The sequence below is a fragment of the Corythoichthys intestinalis genome, chromosome 17 (genome assembly GCF_030265065.1).
Source record: "Corythoichthys intestinalis isolate RoL2023-P3 chromosome 17, ASM3026506v1, whole genome shotgun sequence".
NCBI classification, from domain to species: Eukaryota; Metazoa; Chordata; class Actinopteri; order Syngnathiformes; family Syngnathidae; genus Corythoichthys; species Corythoichthys intestinalis.
The window spans coordinates 10,887,169-10,905,018 of NC_080411.1; the positions used below are offsets into that span (position 1 = coordinate 10,887,169).

General features: G+C 38.9%; 1 protein-coding gene across 5 annotated transcripts in view; it reads left to right on the forward strand.

The window, feature by feature from the left end:
- znf532 (zinc finger protein 532) overlaps positions 1-17,850 on the forward strand; it is a 29,669-nt gene that overhangs the window by 4,428 nt on the left and 7,391 nt on the right. For 2 of the 5 annotated variants that reach the window (XM_057818838.1, XM_057818837.1), the window contains exons 2-8: positions 4,288-6,541; positions 9,234-9,415; positions 11,945-12,121; positions 14,466-14,628; positions 14,718-15,032; positions 15,116-15,228; positions 17,669-17,801. In XM_057818838.1, the coding sequence (XP_057674821.1) occupies positions 4,319-6,541; positions 9,234-9,415; positions 11,945-12,121; positions 14,466-14,628; positions 14,718-15,032; positions 15,116-15,228; positions 17,669-17,801 (3,306 nt within the window). In that variant the 5' untranslated portion in view covers positions 4,288-4,318. Of the gene's footprint in view, positions 1-1,917; positions 6,542-9,233; positions 9,416-11,944; positions 12,122-14,465; positions 14,629-14,717; positions 15,033-15,115; positions 15,246-17,668; positions 17,802-17,850 lie in introns of those variants that run through there. The other 3 variants (XM_057818840.1, XM_057818841.1, XM_057818839.1) reach the window with 3 other exon arrangements.

Sequence of the window (17,850 nt, forward strand, 5' to 3'; positions counted from 1 at the left end):
TGATGATGGTGATCTGGCAGTGCGTGGACGTGGTTTGGCGTGGTTGATGATTTTTCATATACGTGTGTATCAATATTCATTTTCAGCAGAAAGCGGCTCTGGCTTGCTGCTCCCACCAGGCCTCTCTCTCTGCAGCAGCAGCCATTTTTGTCTTCTTTCATTGCTCGTCTGCCATTACCTCCACCCTTTCTCTGGCATATACTCTGAAATCCCCCCCTACAGTCTGGATTCTTGAAGAATCTGAGGCTAAATAAATTTGGGCGTACAGATTGTGGCCACCAAAGCGTAGGATTGGTGTCGATTGAAAGTCTTCTTTTGTATACAACAAGCAAGATACATACATGCAATTAATGTAACACTTTGAAAAATGAATGATAGTAAATATGTTGAACCCTTTTACGGTCCGGGCCTATTTTGTCCAATTTTGCATGCCTTTGATGTTGCCTTTAAATTTCAAAGAAAAAATTGTTCACAATGGTCTGGTTGGGTCCCTCTTTTCAGGACACCATAACCGTCATGTCCAAACTGTTGTTTTTTTCACCGATCAATGATAATCAACATTTTGGACCCAAAAAAACGTAAAAATCCAAAAATTTTTGTCAAAATTTTAATCATTGATGTCCTATTGACAACCAAACATGCTCGACGAACAGTTTTGAAGCTTGAAAATATATGTATTCAACAGAAAAAAATAAGACTGAATAGTTTTATATTTGATAATTCAACAGATGTAGCAGGTACAGTATGGTCATAGGCGTTTTTGGCCTTTACACATAGTATGGTCACAACATGTTATATACAGTAGACTAACAGTGCAAAATAGTGAAAAAAATATATGCATACATGGACTTCACTATCAGTTGACGAGAAAAGGGGCACGGGGCTGCCCGTAAGGGGCCTATTTTCAAAAACGTAAAATTTAAATATTTTCAAAACCAAAGCCACTAGCGACCTAAAACCAAAACTGGCACCTCCCTTACGCATAGATGAGTCTCCATGAGCAGTGGCATAAAAAAATTCAAAGTCCTTCCCTAATAAAGTTTCGACTAAGTTTTTGCCCAAAACAGCGACTTACCGTAATTTTTGCACTATAAGGCGCACCTGACTATAAGCCGCCACCCACCAAATGCGACACAAAAACGGCATTTGTTCATAGATAAGCCACACTGGATTATAAACCGCAGCTGTCCTCACTGTATTATCGGATATTTACACCAATAGATATTAGCCGGTAACACTTCATTAGACAGCGGCATCATATGACGGTCAGAAGACCAAATGAACCACCATGAAGCTTTTAACCACTTGGCTGCAAAGCTTCATTGCTTCAAGAAGCTTTATTTGGCCATCACTGTTTCCTTGGGGGAGACAGTCAACCTTTTATGCCACCTGCTGTCAACTTTGTTGTTGTCCATCATGCCTCCTAGCATGCATTGCAGCGCAACAGATGTAAATAACAATCAAAATTCAGGTTCTTTGCTAATTATTTATTCAGTTGCTGTTCCTGTTTGTTTAAATAATTGCTAGTTGCGGTATTTGGTAACACGTTATTTGACAGTGGCGCCATAACACTGTCATTAGACAATTAGACATAATTATGACATGACACTGTCATGAGCATTAACGAATGCTTATAACAGTTATCATTCAGTTTTATTCGGCAAAAGATCTCACTTTTGAATGGATGTAAAAGATCCGAGCTGGACACAAATGGAGTTGGTAACATAATTTGCTGGATGACACTTAATGACATTTGTCAGAAGCATTCAGTAATGCCCATGATAATGTCATGACATAATTATGATGGTCTTATGACAGTCTTATGATGCCGCTGTCAAATAAAGTGTTAGCAAATACCATACCAAGCAATTAATGAAACAACTGGAACAGTAAATGAATAAATAATTAGCAAAGAACATGAATTTTGATTGTTACTTACATTTGTAGTGCTGCAATGCATGCTGAATATTGATTGTTACTTACATCTATTGTGCTGCAATGCATGCTAGGAGGCACGGGTTGCCTATTAACACAAATAAATCAACAAATAAGCCGCACTGGACTATTAGCCGCAGGATTCAAAATGAACGAAAAAAGTAGCGGCTTATAGTCTGGAAATTACGGTAATTTTATTTTATTTAGTGCAATTTTGACATAAAAATATAATAAATCACTCAATTTTCACATCAAAAACCTAATACTTGAGGAAAGCATGCAGAATCAGCTTAAGTTTACTCAACAAAAGCAAATTTTCCATTTTTTTTTATAAACAATCACAATTTATTTAGGTGAATTCCGATGTCACTATTGCTTCAGCACGTCTTGCCGGCCATCTGGCCCTCGTCGTTTTTAGATTGAAATGTTACATAAAATAAAACATGCAAAAGCCATTTTTTGTATGGACACAGAAATGTCTAAATTACTAATTTTCTTTGCCGAAAAACGGACAGTTGGCCAAAAATGACCGGAGTTATGCTATTGTTTATGGATACAAAATCCAACATGGCCTTCATCACAATACAAAGAGCTTTTTAAGTTGAAAATGCTTGTAAACAAATGCGTAAATCCCGGAATTTCTATAGATATGAACGTAAAACAGTCTAGATTATTATTTAAAAACAAAAAAACGGGCAGTTATCATTCATTTTATGTAAATATTTCAGTTAAAGTTACGATAATTTTTTTCCATTCATTTTATTTTTTTCACGACATTTCAAAGTGTATGCTTGGTGCTAATTTATATAATAATTACTAAATCCAACATGGCCGCCATCACAATACAAAGAGCTTTTTAAGTTGAAAATGCTTGTAAACAAATGCGTAAATCCCGGAATTTCTATAGATATGAACGTAAAACAGTCTAGATTATTATTTTGAAGCAAAAAAACGGGCAGTTATCGTTCATTTTATGTAAATATTTCAAGTTACAGTTACAATAATTTTTTCCCATTCATTTTATTTTTTTCACGACATTTCAAAGTGTATGCTTGGTGCTAATTTATATAATAATTACTAGGGTTGTTCCGATCATGTTTTTTTGCTCCCGATCCCGATCGTTTTAGTTTGAGTATCTGCCGATCCCGATATTTCCCGATCCGATTGCTTTTTTTTTTTTTTTGCTCCCGATTCAATTCCAATCATTCCCGATAATTTTTCCCGATCATATACATTTTGGCAATGCATTAAGAAAAAAATGAATAAAACTCGGACGAATATGTACATTCAACATAGTACATAAGTACTGTATTTGTTTATTATGACAATAAATCCTCAAGATGTCACTTACATTATTAACATTCTTTCTGTGAGAGGGATCCACGGATAGAAAGACTTGTAATTCTTAAAGGATAAATGTGACTTTGTATATTGTGGCTAAATATAGCCATCTAGTGTATTTGTTGAGCTTTCAGTAAATGATACTGTAGCCATTTAACTGTTCTGCCCAAATGCATGATGGGAAGTGCAACCATGACTGTGCGTAGTGGTACCAATTGATATATCTTCTCTGCGTTGGGAAATAACATAGGGTGTTAAGAAAAAGATCAATTACTACCTTGCTTCCCCACATTGCTTCCCACGATATTTCTAATCGTAGGGAGAGGGATTGTAAGGCTTTAGCAAATTAAAAAAAGGCTCCAAAGGCTGCCAAAATTCACTCTAGGTAAAACGGCGCCATTACAGATTGAACGCGACAATGCGTGAGTGGGTCGTGCAGCGCATGCGTTAATTGCGTTAAATTTTTTAACGTTATGCATTTTTTTAAAAATTAATTACCGTCGTTAACGGGATAAATTTGATAACTCTACCTTAAGCCTAAACTAAAGACTTTGGATGAGTGTAACATATTATGTCTGTAACGTTAAATACAATTAGAAAACGATTTAATTAAAAAAAAAAAAAAAATTAAAAAAAGGCATGTCCGATATTTTTTTGCCGATTCCGATACTTTGAAAATGACGTGATCGGACCCGATTGATCGGGACATCTCTAATAATTACCTTGAATGCTCGACCAAATCACTCTTGTGACACTCTTGCCTGCTTGTATGCACTAAAACTTTTGTCCTGTTTCAAACTAAATCCGGTGTTAGAACGCAGTTTGTTTGAGTTTATCGCAGTGAAAGCTGCCACGACGCTCTGCCTGGCCCTGCCCCCTACAGGAAGCCGTGGCGCAATGTCTGTAGGAGCTGTCTCGTCAAGTGATAGTGAAGTCTATAAATTAGCTTTACCATTACATTGTGATGATCAGACAATTGAGTCCGATTAATGTATTTTCTGCAACTTATAGGTGAGCTCCTTATTAGAGCAGGGGAAAAAACATGGGAGATATGAAGACACCAGACTTTGATGACCTCCTTGCAGCTTTCGACATCCCTGACATGGTGGATCCTAAAGCTGCGATTGAATGTGGCCAGCAAGATGAGCATGACGGCACGGTCAAACAAGCAAAATGTGGGTCGACAACCAACGAAGATGTTGGTGTAAGTGTCATCGTCAAGAATATTCGGAATATGGAAACAAGTCAGCATGTTGGAACCCTTTCAGGAAAAGATGTGCAGTTCCACCCTGTACCTCATTCTTTAAATGGCAATAAACTTGAAAATGGTTTCTTATCTCCCATGCCAAAACCCGATGTTCATTACATGAAAAATGGATGGAATCCAACTAAAGTGGATGGACAAAGAGTTTGTAAACAGGCGTCAACCTGCAATGAGTTCAGCCCTATCGTCAGCAGAGAGACATTTCAGGAGGAAAAGATTCAAGTTAGTGATCCAACGATCAAAAAGATTGGACAGCTTTTCATAAAATCCAACAGCAAGAAAGAGAAACACCAATCTAAATATCCTGCATCTGTGGAGAACGTTTTGAAGTCCAAAGCAAATGAGTTAAAACCGGATCAGAATAACAATGAAAATATCACTCTGGAAAGTTGGACATTCAATAGCTCCACTCAATTGAGGTTGTTGCGAGATGAACCCAAGGGAACTCTTGACTATACACATTGCAAGGAGAATAATGGGCAAACATGCCAAATCCAGTCAAAGACCTCTGCAAAACTTTCTTCTTGTATTGCAGCGATTGCTGCTCTTAACACTAAAAAGGGAAGCCTTCCAGACTGTATTTTAGGTTCTCCTATTTCCCAGGCGGACTCAAACCATGACAATGAAATTTCCAAAGAACCAGGAAAGAAACGTGAGCAGGAATCAGCCTTGGAGATGGCCAAGCGCCTGCTATCGGGACCACCGGATAGTCCCTCTAGTGTCCATAGTGAGAGTAGCAGCACTGACACTACTCCAGTTATTCCAAAAGTCAGGATAAAAACAATCAAGACCTCTTGTGGACAGATCAAGCACACGGTCACGCGAGTCGTCCCAGACTTTGATCTTGACAGGGCAAATAAAGATGAACATATTCCCAATGGCTTGACAGTCAAGGCTACCAGTGGCGCATTGTTTTCGTCTCCTACGATAACGTCTTTGCCAACTACAGTTGTTGCGACCCGTGGAGGACCATCGATTGAAATAACTAAGCAGATGACCATTAAACCAGTAGCTACAGCCTTCCTACCAGTTTCAGCTGTCAAGACAGTCGGTTCACAAGTCATTAACCTGAAACTGTCGAATAACACCACAGTCAAAGCAACGGTCATTCCAGCTGCCTCGGTACAAAATGCCGGTAGTGCCATCCTTAAAGCGGCAAACTCCATGCAGCAACAGACTGTTATGGTCCCTGCTTCTAGTTTGGCAAATGCCAAACTTGTACCGAAAGCAGTCCATTTTAGTCATGTCAATCTTCTCTCCAAGAATGTGTCCTCTCCCACTAATGATCTCCAAAAACCAAGGTCCTCCTCCAAGCAATCGCAAAAACTAAAACAGCAAGCGGTTCTACAGTCTTCAAAGAAACATTCCAGAGTTCAAGTCTTCAGCAGCTCTCAAAGCTCCGTAGTAGACGCTTTTAATAAAGTCTTGAGTAGCATAAATCCCATTCCCGTGTATGTCCCAAACCTCTCTCCACCAACGTCCGCCTGTATTTCTATTCCATCCCGTGGCTACAAGTGCCTGGAGTGCGGTGATTCCTTTGCTCTTGAAAAGAGCCTGACCCAACACTATGAACGCCGCAGTGTGCGGATTGAAGTTACTTGCAACCACTGTTCAAAGAGTCTCGTATTTTACAACAAATGCAGTCTTCTGTCTCACGCTAGAGGACATAAGGACAAAGGGGTTGTCATGCAGTGCTCGCATTTAATCTTAAAACCCATCCCTGCAGACCAGATGATACCGACATCGCCCTTTTCTGGACCAACCACCAACACAGATGGCATCAGCTCCATTTGCGATGCGCAGGCGTTACCCATTCTAACGGGAAAAGTTCCAAGCGGTGGTCCGCAAAGTGGAGTGATGCCTGAAGCAGCCATGCCCTTAGAGGATGATGCATCAAAGCTCTGCAGGCACAGCCTCAAGTGTTCGGAATGCAGTGAAACATTTCAGGACGACAGCTCGCTAGCAACGCATTATCAACAAGTTATGGAGACCAGTGGGCAGGTATGGCACATGTGCTGCTTTTAAATACAGTAAACCCGGATTTAAGATATATTCCAAAAGTTCTAGCTATCGAGAGACCATATAAGTCTGTGATTTTTTTTCTAGAAAATAATAGCGGTGTTACCGCGACCACATACTTTTCCTTTATGAAAACAAAAACTAATACTGTTGCAGACCTTTTTGCTTTTTATTATTGTTGGTGTTGCACCGATATCGCTATGGCACTAAAATAACATAATCGCTATTGGGGAGTACGAAGAAATAACGTGGCGATGCTGTGCAATACAGTGATCCCTCGCTAATTCGCGCTTCAAACTTCGTGCCCTCAGTTCATCGTGGTTTTGTTTTTTTTCAATTAATTAATACAGATGAGCTGTCACGATCCGATCACGTAGTCTCACTCTGCCTCCTGCTGCTTTTTTTGATCAGGCAGTGAACTGGACTTGCCTATTAAAGTTAACAATGAATGACAGATGTTAAGGTATGTTCTTGCCAGAGGTGTTTGGAAGCCGAAATGTCAAAGCGCCGCATGCATCAATCATCGTTTAAGCTTGCTAAACAATTGCTGTGGCAACTGTGTGTAAGTGAGCAGCTTGAGTGGACGCACTTAATCATGCATTTAATAAAAGCCAAGCATTTTTCTACTTTATTCTTGTTTAAAAATAATTCGGTGGGACAGTAATAGAGGTTAGATTGGGTTAGATAAACATTTATATCAGGGCTGTCAAAGTTATCGCGTTAACGGGAGTTAATTATTTTTTTAAATTAATCACGTTAAAATATTTGACGCAATTAACGCACATGTCCCGCTCAAACAGATTTAAATGACAGTAGAGTGAAATGCCCACTTGTTAATTGTTTTATGGAGTTTTGCCGCCCTCTGCTGGCGCTTGGGTGCGACTGATTTTATAGGTTTCAGCACCCATGAGCATTGTGTAAGTAATTATTGACATCAACAATGGCGGGCTACTAGTTTATTTTTTGATTGAAAATTGTACAAATTTTATTAAAACGAAAACATTAAGTGGGGTTTTAATATAAAATTTCTATAACTTGTACTAACATTTATCTTTTAAGAACTACAAGTCTTTCTATCCATGGATCACTTTAACAGAATGTAAATAATGTTAATGCCATCTTGTTGATTTATTGTTATAATAAACAAATACAGGTCTTATGTACCCTATGTTAAATATATATATCCATCTTGTGTCTTATCTTTCCAGTCCAACAATTTATTTTACATAATATATATATAATTTACAGAAAAATATGGCATATTTTATAGATGGTTTGAATTGCGATTAATTGCGATTAATTACGATTAATTAATTTTCAAGCTGTAATTAACTCGATTAAAAATTTTAATCGTTTGACAGCCCTAATTTATATCTTTTATACTTGTGTGTCTGTTCCATCAGGCGGAGTGGATTTGACATTTATTTTTAACTCTTCGAGTTGGCAGAAAAAAAAATGCACGTTTTCTCAGTGTTTAAATAGTCTACATATTTTTATGATCATTATAAATGCATTTACACAACGAAATAATGCTGGAAAAGTTTCTTAAATATATTTCTCGTATGAGAGCAAAGCGCCGCATTCGTTTACATTCAGCAAAGCCAACACAGGTTTCTGTATATCATCTTCAACAATCAATTTGAAGCCTTGCCATACCCCACTCCTACCGTGGTGCATGTTTTCCTTTTCAATTCCCCCGTCGTTAGTTTGTTTTTCACTGCTTGCTGCTTCATATCGAAAAGGAAAAACCGGGATGCGGAATCGCGGAGGGCTCCAGCGCGGGAGGGCAAGATTAAAATGAGGGCGGGGCCACAGCATTCATGTGCGCAGGCATGCACAGCACCTTCAGTTTATCCAAATTATTGACAAGTATTCCTCAGTTTAAAATCCATACATCGTTTTAGTATAAATATATAAATATATGTTCATTTAAAAAAAGTTAGCGAGAGAGAAGTCGGCCCGACCCGATCCGAACGTAAATAATTGACATTTTGGGCCCGACACGGCCCGAAATTTGGGTCGGGTCGGGTTCGGGCTCAAGATCTATGCTCTGGACAGTAACATGTTTAAATCTTACCATAATTATTACATTTGAAGTGCTTACCATTTATTTAAAAAAAAGAAAAAAACATATGAAATAAATAAAATAAATAAATAAAAATTTAAAAATAAATAGATTTTAAAAAATTAAAACCTTTTTTAAATTATACTTTAAAGGAAAAAAGTGAAAAAACATATGTATCTCTTTACAATGCTAAATCTGAAAAATACATTGAACACACACACACACAAATTATGCGCTACTTTGCGGTTTTTCACTTATCACAGCGCGTTCTGGTCTCCATTAACTGCGAAAAACGAGGGATCACTGTATGTACTCTTTAAGATCTAGTTTCCCAACAGCCTTACCCAAAATGGCCGCTAACTACGTATGCCACCGTAAAAAAAGGAGCTTTTGTCGCCCTTCCCAACATGATGATAGACGTCCAATCATTGTAATGCTGTGAATTTAAATGAGTTCATCACTAGTAGACGTCTGGGCAATAGCAATGCTGCAAATGATTAACAACAGCATAGCCGGGGTTCACAGTACACTTACATTTCCAAGCAGGGAAACTACTTAGATCACAGCGCAAATCTTTTTCTCTCCCTCTTTCTTTCTTTGGTCTATCAGAAAACTTGCGGCATCTGCCAAATGCTCCTCCCAAATCACTGCAGTTTTCTATCCCATCAACGAATTCACCAGCACAAGTCTCCATACACGTGCCCTGAATGTGGCGCGAGCTGTCGTTCTGTCCACTTCAAGTCTCACGTCACAAAGAACTGCCTGCACTACACCCGTAAAGTTGGCTACCGGTCAGTTTCTTCTTCTTTTTTTTTTTTTTTTTTTTTATATGTATTTTGAGATTTATGGGGTATTTAGAGTTACTTAAAGGGTTCATTCCGACTTATGCGGAAATTCGGGTTACGTCGATAGCGTAACTCGGGAACTACCTGTACACAAAAATCATCGAATTCCGATTAGAAAAATCTAAAGAAATGGAACTTCACTCGTCCAAAGAGCATGAGTGCCCTTGAGTGGAGAAAACATACAGTGGGGCAAATAAGTATTTAGTCAACCACTAATTGTGCAAGTTCTCCCACTTGAAAATATTAGAGAGGCCTGTAATTGTCAACATGGGTAAACCACAACCATGAGAGACAGAATATGGGAAAAAAAAAAAAAAAAGAAAATCACATTGTTTGATTTTAAAAGAATTTATTTGCAAATCATGGTGGAAAATAAGTATTTGGTCAATACCAAAAGTTCATCTCAGTACGTTGTTATGTACCCTTTGTTGGCAATAACGGAGGCCAAACGTTTTCTGTAACTCTTTACAAGCTTTTCACACACTTTTGCTGGTATTTTGGCCCATTCCTCCATGGAGATCTCCTCTAGAGCAGTGAGGTTTTGGGGCTGTCGTTGGGCAACACGGATTTTCAACTCCCTCCACAGATTTTTTATGGGGTTGAGATCTGGAGATTGGCTAGGCCACTCCAGGACCTTGAAATGCCTCTTACGAAGCCACTCCTTTGTTGCTGGCTGTGTGTTTGGGATCATTGTCATGCTGAAAGACCCAGCCACGTCTCATCTTCAATGCCCTTGTTGATGGAAGGAGATTTTCACTCAAAATCTCTCGATACATGGCCCCATTCATTCTTTCCTTTACACAGATCAGTCGTCCTGGTTCCTTTGCAGAAAAACAGCCCCAAAGCATGATGTTTCCACCCCCATGATTCACAGTGGGTATGGTGTTCTTCGGATGCAATTCAGTATTCTTTCTCCTCCAAACACGAGAACCTGTGTTTCTACCAAAAAGTTCTATTTTGGTTTCATCTGACCATAACACATTCTCCCAGTCCTCTTCTGGATCATCCAAATGCTCTCTAGCGAACCGCAGGCGGGCCTGGACGTGTGCTTTCTTCAGCAGGGGGACACGTCTGGCAGTGCAGGATTTGAGTCCCTGGCAGCGCATTGTGTTACTGATAGTAGCCTTTGTTACTGTGGTCCCAGCTCTCTATAGGTCATTCACTAGGTCCCCCCATGTGGTTCTGGGATTTTTGCTCACCATTCTTGTTATCATTTTGACGCCACAGGGTGAGATCTTGCATGGAGCCCCAGATCGAGGGAGACTATCAGTGGTCTTGTATGTCTTCCATTTTCTAATAATTGCTCCCACAGTTGATTTCTTTACACCAAGCGTTTTACCTATTGCAGATTCAGTCTTCCCAGCCTGGTGCAGGTCTACAATTTTGTCTCTGGTGTCCTTCGACAGCTCTTTGGTCTTGGCCATAGTGGAGTTTGGAGTGTGACTGACTGAAATTGTGGACAGGTGTCTTTTATACCGAATTACTAATGAGTTAAAACAGGTGCCATTAATACAGGTAACAAGTGGAGCCTCATTAGACCCCGTTAGAAGAAGTTAGACCTCTTTGACAGCCAGAAAGCTTGCTTGTTTGTAGGTGATCAAATATTTATTTTCCACTCTAATTTGGAAATAAATTCTTTAAAAATCAAACAATGTGATTTTCTGTATTTTTCCACATTCTGTCTCTAATGGTTGAGGTTTACCCATGTTGACAATTAAAGGCCTCTCTAATCTTTTCAAGTAGGAGAACTTGCACAATTGGTGGTTGACTAAATGCTTATTTGCCCCACTGTATTTGCTACCATGAAATTAAAGCGATCGTATCCGTGGTCTGTTGGTACCAAATAAAAACTAGGGGGGAGTTTGAAATCCGCACTTTTGAGTCATGTTGACAGCAGCGCTCTATGTTAAACAGTAATAAATATATTTTACGGTGCTTTAAAGATGTCACGTGATTGAACAGGCCGGCGTGTTCATAGGACTTCCGACTGCAAGCTTGTGTGAGGTCATGTGATTGTATTGTTACGTGTGATTGGCATAATGGAGTCAAATGACGCGACGTCTAATTGGTGAAACTGGTGGAGTCACTGTAAGCATCTCTGAAAAAAATAAAGTAAAATCTAATATGTAGAATACAGAGGTGTGAAGATGCTAGTTTAGCCCAATGTAGTCGAATAACAGCGTTTCCTCTCACAACTGTACTCAACAAAAAAAGTCTGGCGTGGTAAACCTACTCTTAGAAGTACATTTTTCTCATAAAGGTTACTCAAGTAAATGTAACGGAGTAAATGTAAAGCGCGGACAAGCAAAGACAACTTTTCCCATTGACCGTAACTAGCTAATCATGCTAATTAGCATCTTCATACGCCATACTTGGTTTTTCTCGGCAAAAGTGTTGAATTTGTACTTTTTTTCTACAGGTTTGACATTCACCAACTCATTAATATTTTTATATTGCCCTGTCTCCAATCATCAGCTGCGTCCACTGCAGTGTGATCTTCGCTGATGTTGAAACTCTGAAGTCGCACATCCAGAGTACACACTGTGAGATCTTCTATAAATGCCCACTTTGTCCAATGGCCTTCAAGACCGCACCGGCAACACACTCGCACACATCCACGCAACATCCAGGAGTGAAAGCAGGCGAACCCAAGTGAGTCAAGAAAAAGGCCAAGTGGGGTCAAAAGCACCGAGAATTACTTACCATATGTTCTATTGAAATTGAATCCGCGGAGAGAAAATGTCAACCATCGTCCGCAACCTTAGCCTTAAAAAAATAGCCGCGACAACTGCAACTTGAGAGCCTCATCTAATTCTAAGGAAATGTGTCCTTTCTGCTTCACCGGTCGAAGGATTTGTGGGTTTTAGACATGGTGGATTAACTTGGGTGTTATTGTTCCATCTGGAAAGCAATGGCTTAAATGTTTCCTCATTACAGGTGTAACAAATTACACTACCAAATGCTGTATTTTCAAAACGATCTTACTTGACATTGTTAAAGGGAACCTCGGACTTAAAGACTTGTAGGCTCTAATAAGCCACAATTGTTCTCTTTTACTAATATATGTTATTGGAAACACATACTGAATATTATTGCCATTGATTTAAAAATGTATAATATTTAGTACTTGTTTTGCTATGTTTTATGCGCACAATGCACGCTAGGGGTGATGACGCAATTGGTCAGTGCTGGGGGGATAAGAATGCTAGCTAGCAAGCGAACCTAGTATGACGACTGACATGATTTTGTTACATTCTGCTGCTGGTCAGATTGTTTTGTTACAGAGCTGTGGGATCAGTTCCCAATGTCGTACCTGCATCCAATTCCAGCTCATCAGCAGTGTCTTTAAACCGATCCTAGGCGACTTGCCGAGATATGGACTTGCAGCCATTTGTGTTTGTATATCCCTTCGTTGCTAGTGCATCATTGCCTTGTTTTTTTCCCTTTGTCTGCCTCTCCGCGGTTTTCCTTCAGGTTTTTTTCCCCTTTTTTATCCTGATCTACTGTTACGCACCCTTTTTTTGTCTCCCTTTTCGTGATTGCGTGTTTTTTGCGAGTTCAATACTCCCTTTTACACAATCCCTATGTTATTGTTGTCTGCTTGCTGTCTGAAGTGAACCGCGTTTTCTAATTCCTTGGTCAAGCCAGCCGCACATTCTTTTCAGTTGCATTTCCCTTTCAGGTTTTACTGCATGGACAAACAACGCATGTGGGTTGCCATTGCTTTTTAAGGAAAATCATGACTCTAAGGTCACGCCGAAGTATAGTCCTGTGGTCTACGCGCTCAACTGTCGCAAAGGAATCGTGGGTTCGAATCCCGCTGGAGACCTTTATTTAAATGCTTTTGCTGCTCGTTTTGTGAAATATCGACAATGCTGTCCTGCTCATCACTTCTCCGCTCGCGTTCAAATTGGAAGGACAGAACCGACGACATGTTTATGTAGCTAACGAGTGACACTGTGGAAGTACGGCAGTGCGGCCCAGTGTCGTCACCGCCCAGAGTGCATTGCGTCGTCAACAACGATGGCAATCTACAACTAATTTTTCAATTTTATAAAAGCGGAAACATTAAGCTCACAAATAAACTGTCGAAAATATGCTGCGCTGTTTTTTAAACTGCGACATTATATCCCACTATCTGCACTTCTCACCCTGTATAAATCTTTATTTGAGCCACATTTACAATATTGTAATATCATATGGTGCAACACATTTCCAACCTATCTAAAAAAGCTTGAAACCCTACAGAAAAAAGTCATACGTGCCATAACATGGTCTAGGTTCAATGCTCCTACTAAATTAATATTTCACCACCACCACGTTCTGAGGCTAAAAGAACACAACTACTTTCAAAATGCTTGCATAATGTATCAGGTCATCCATAATCTAAACCATAAATTAAGTGATCTCATCCCAATCAGTACTCCTCGGCACACATATACTACTAGAAGAAAAAAATCACATCACTGGAAAAACCAGAAGTCTAAAGTCTACAAGCTTTGGCATTGTATGCAGAGGACCACAGATCTGGAATGAACTGGACGAAACACTTAAAATGTCACACTCCATCTCTATTTTTAAGAAAAAACTGAAAACTCATCTCCTTGCTATGTATGTTTAATATGCTGTCTTTGAATAACATTCCTAAGGTATCACATGTCAAATCCGATGTAATCAGAATTTTGAAATTTCCCATAGTTAATTGCATGTATGTGTATGAATGTGTGTATGTGTGTGTTGTTTGACTGGGCCCCTACTAAAAGCTTTAAATAGCTTATTCGGAGTGTCCCTTTCATACATCTTGTCAGATGAACTGCTTGTATATATGACCATGTTCATGTGTGTACCATGATACGATGTGTGAATAAACTAAACTAAGAAGGATTCCAAAATCAAGTATTATAACTCATACTAACATTTTTTTTTTTTTTTTTAAGAACTACAAGTCTTTCTATCTGAGGTTGCCTTTAAGGACACTCTTTCTTTTATCCAACAGGCTTATATACAAGTGTTCCATGTGTGATACTGTATTCACCCTGCAGTCTCTGCTCAACTCCCACTTTGACCAGCATGTGGTCAATCATAAAGTTCCTGTCTTCAAATGCCCTGACTGCTCTATGCACTATGCACAGAAACAGCTCATGTTGGACCATATAAAGGTATTTAATCCAATATTTAATGAACAAATATATTCAACAATGCAATTCAGCCGTAAGATTCAGTCTATGCAACTTCACTTCGCCACCAGGCCATCCATGGAACTTTGAAGCTCACTGAGGGTCCACCAAGCTTTGGACTCAATCTCCCTCTCAGCATCAAAACTACAAATTCCAACAGTGTCAACAATAACGGCGCAAGTAAAAACAACAAAGACAGTGGAAACACCAACAATCAAAACAAGCGCGTAAATAAAGATGCACCCTCATCACCAAAAACCCCAAACAAAACCAGTTCAAAGGAACTCAAGAAAAACAACAGTTCAGGGTATACCTGTAGCGAATGCAACACTGTTTTCATATCCAAGGAAGCCTTTGTGGCTCACATGAAAGGAGAACACGGCAAGGTAAATGTCTGAAACTGTTCAGGAATCATCCGGCATTTGATAACACCTTATGCTACCTGACACTCTTTCTCTCATAACATTAGATACTGAAGAAGCACCCGTGCCGTCAGTGCGACAAGTCGTTCAGTTCTACCCACAGTCTTTGTCGACACAACCGCCTCAAACACAAGGGGGTGCGCAAAGTCTACACCTGCCCGTGAGTACAAGCTATAAGTGAGTTGTAATAACATTTACCAATATGATGATATATCACAATATTTTGTCACCCAATAGGTTATTGATACAGTACAACAAAAGAACAATTGGCTAACTTGCATATTAAAAGTCCATGACCTTAAATGCTAAAAAATGCAAAAAATGTTTTTTTACATTGCTCTGAACAAAATCGTTCAAACACATATTCCAACAAAGGACTGCAAAATTCAGTTCTGAACTAAATAACAAATGCATTAACAAACATATTAGCTCAAACAAAAACATTATGTTGGTCTTAACAGGGGGCAGCTGGTTTCAGCCATGTTAGATAAGTTATCATACTCAATGTTGCCACTGGAGGGCAGTTTATCCACCCAAATCAATAAAACTAAATGCAACACTTTCAAAACAAACCATTACGTCACTCGGATTAAAAGGAATCCTTGAGGCAGCAAAATTTGGTTCTAAGATTTTTTTCCTAATCGAATTACTCCAGTTAATTGATTAATCTTTGCAGCACTACCCTAGATCAAAATTTTCCACTGATAGTGTCTATATTAACATTCTTTGTTTTCAATGCAATGGGTTATTTATGGGTCACTTCATTGCAAATTTAAGGCATCTATGGGTCACTTCCTGCACTTTTTGGGTCATTCCGGGGTCACTTTCTGTAAATTTTTGAAGATTTCCTGTTGAATTTAGGTTATTGCCATGTGACCTCCTGTTAATTGGTCACTTCCTGTTGATTTTGGGGCATTTCTGCATCACTTCTTGCTCATATCAGGTCACTTTCGGTTGATTTCGGCATGACTTCCTCTTGATTTGGAAGAAATTTGAGGAAATTTTGGGGGGTCAAAAATATTGACCATCTACCATCGACTTGAAAGATTTGTTTACAAAAATGTTGCAATATTATAGTACCGCTACGCCTGGGGGATATGACAAAAATGGCTATGACGATACAAATTTTCTTATCAGTCGATATCAATAATTATCACAATATTTTTTTTTTCTTCAAACTTGGTTTGGTTTTTGGCACTGAGTGCAAGTTGACAAAATCAGATGCTGCTGTAGCCAATCATTAATGTCAGAACAAAGATTCATGCATGGTGACAAACTACTACACAACATTTCACAAACATGAGGAATGTTGCACATGATTAAAGTTTTTAAAAAATGCATAACGTTGCACACAATCTAATGTAGACATGCAATCGCTACAAAATTAAATAACCATAAAGAGACAAACTATTTTTAAATTTACACTCAGCAACATGTTAAAGCCTTTTGTGCATGTAATCTTAAGGTGACTGACAATGTCAACAAAACAGACAAAAGAAAATGTTCAGTTTAAAAAAATGTGACGGATTAACAAAGACAGCCATTGCTTTAAAAGTTACAGGCCAGGAAAAAAAAAGTTCACCGTATGAGGCTTTAATGCTGCTCAGTGACAGGGAATGTTCCCTCCTGTACTGAAAACCCTCTTGGAGCTAGTGTTTACGTTGCAACAGCTCCTCTCTTCTCCAGTGTGGTGTAATTACAGTTTAAATCTATGGATTTGTATCAACTTTTTTGTTTTTTGTTTTAATTTCTGTTAACAAAAATTATATGACGATAATCATTGCAGATAATCCTTACAGAAGTATCACATTGAAATATTTTCTAAGTAAGTATGTGATAAAGACAAAAATGTTTTGACTTATTGTCCACAACAGTTGAAAAACTTTTGATCATTTTTCCATTTAGACATATCTTGTTTTTATCTAAAATAGGTGTATCATAGAATATCTTAGATTTATTTCCTGGCCCGTGTATCAATAATAATCAATCAATCAATCAATCAATAATCCAGAGGTAGCTGGTTCAAATCCGGCTCGAAGGACCATTAAAATGTCAAGTTCAAATACAAATCCTTAGGAGGACATTTGTAAACATCACAAAAATAATGAGAGAAGGCACTCGATTTTGTTGAAAAGCTTGCAAGGAGAAGGAGGGAAACTATACAATGTAATACTCGACAACAAAATGCAGCTTCCACAATCGTTCAGAAACAACACCCTCCTTCAACTTTTTCTTTTTAAAATTTGGGATGGCTCTAGCGACAAGAGAGAGTGTCAACCTTAAAAGGATAGGGAGCCGAGTGGGTGACATCTTTTTGAATTTGTTTGGCTATGTTTATGCATGTAAGTGGGATTAATAAATGTGTGTCAGCACATTCCAGCAAAGCAAGGCTGTGAGCAGGCAAGAGTCTTCAAGGCTGCTTCAAGGCAAAACATTCCATCTTTGTGATCAATAATAGATAGAGCATCCTTCCATTGGGAGCAGGAATTGATTAAAGCAAATATATAATAAACATCTTAGTAATGATCTCATCAGTCATATCGCCAAATCGTGAGTTAATCGTAATGTGAAACCCAGGGAATTTTTTTGCACTTTAACAGGAACTGCCCAGCTCTGATTAAGTCGTTCACCAAGAGAGTGCTGCTGGATCAGCACATTCAGTTGGTGCACGGGACCTCAGAGGAAAAGACTCTAACCTCTGACACAAGGGACGATTTGCCGGATAAGAAATCGGTAAAGTATGGAAGTCAATTTTTACTTCTACGTCAGGTTTCTAGTGACT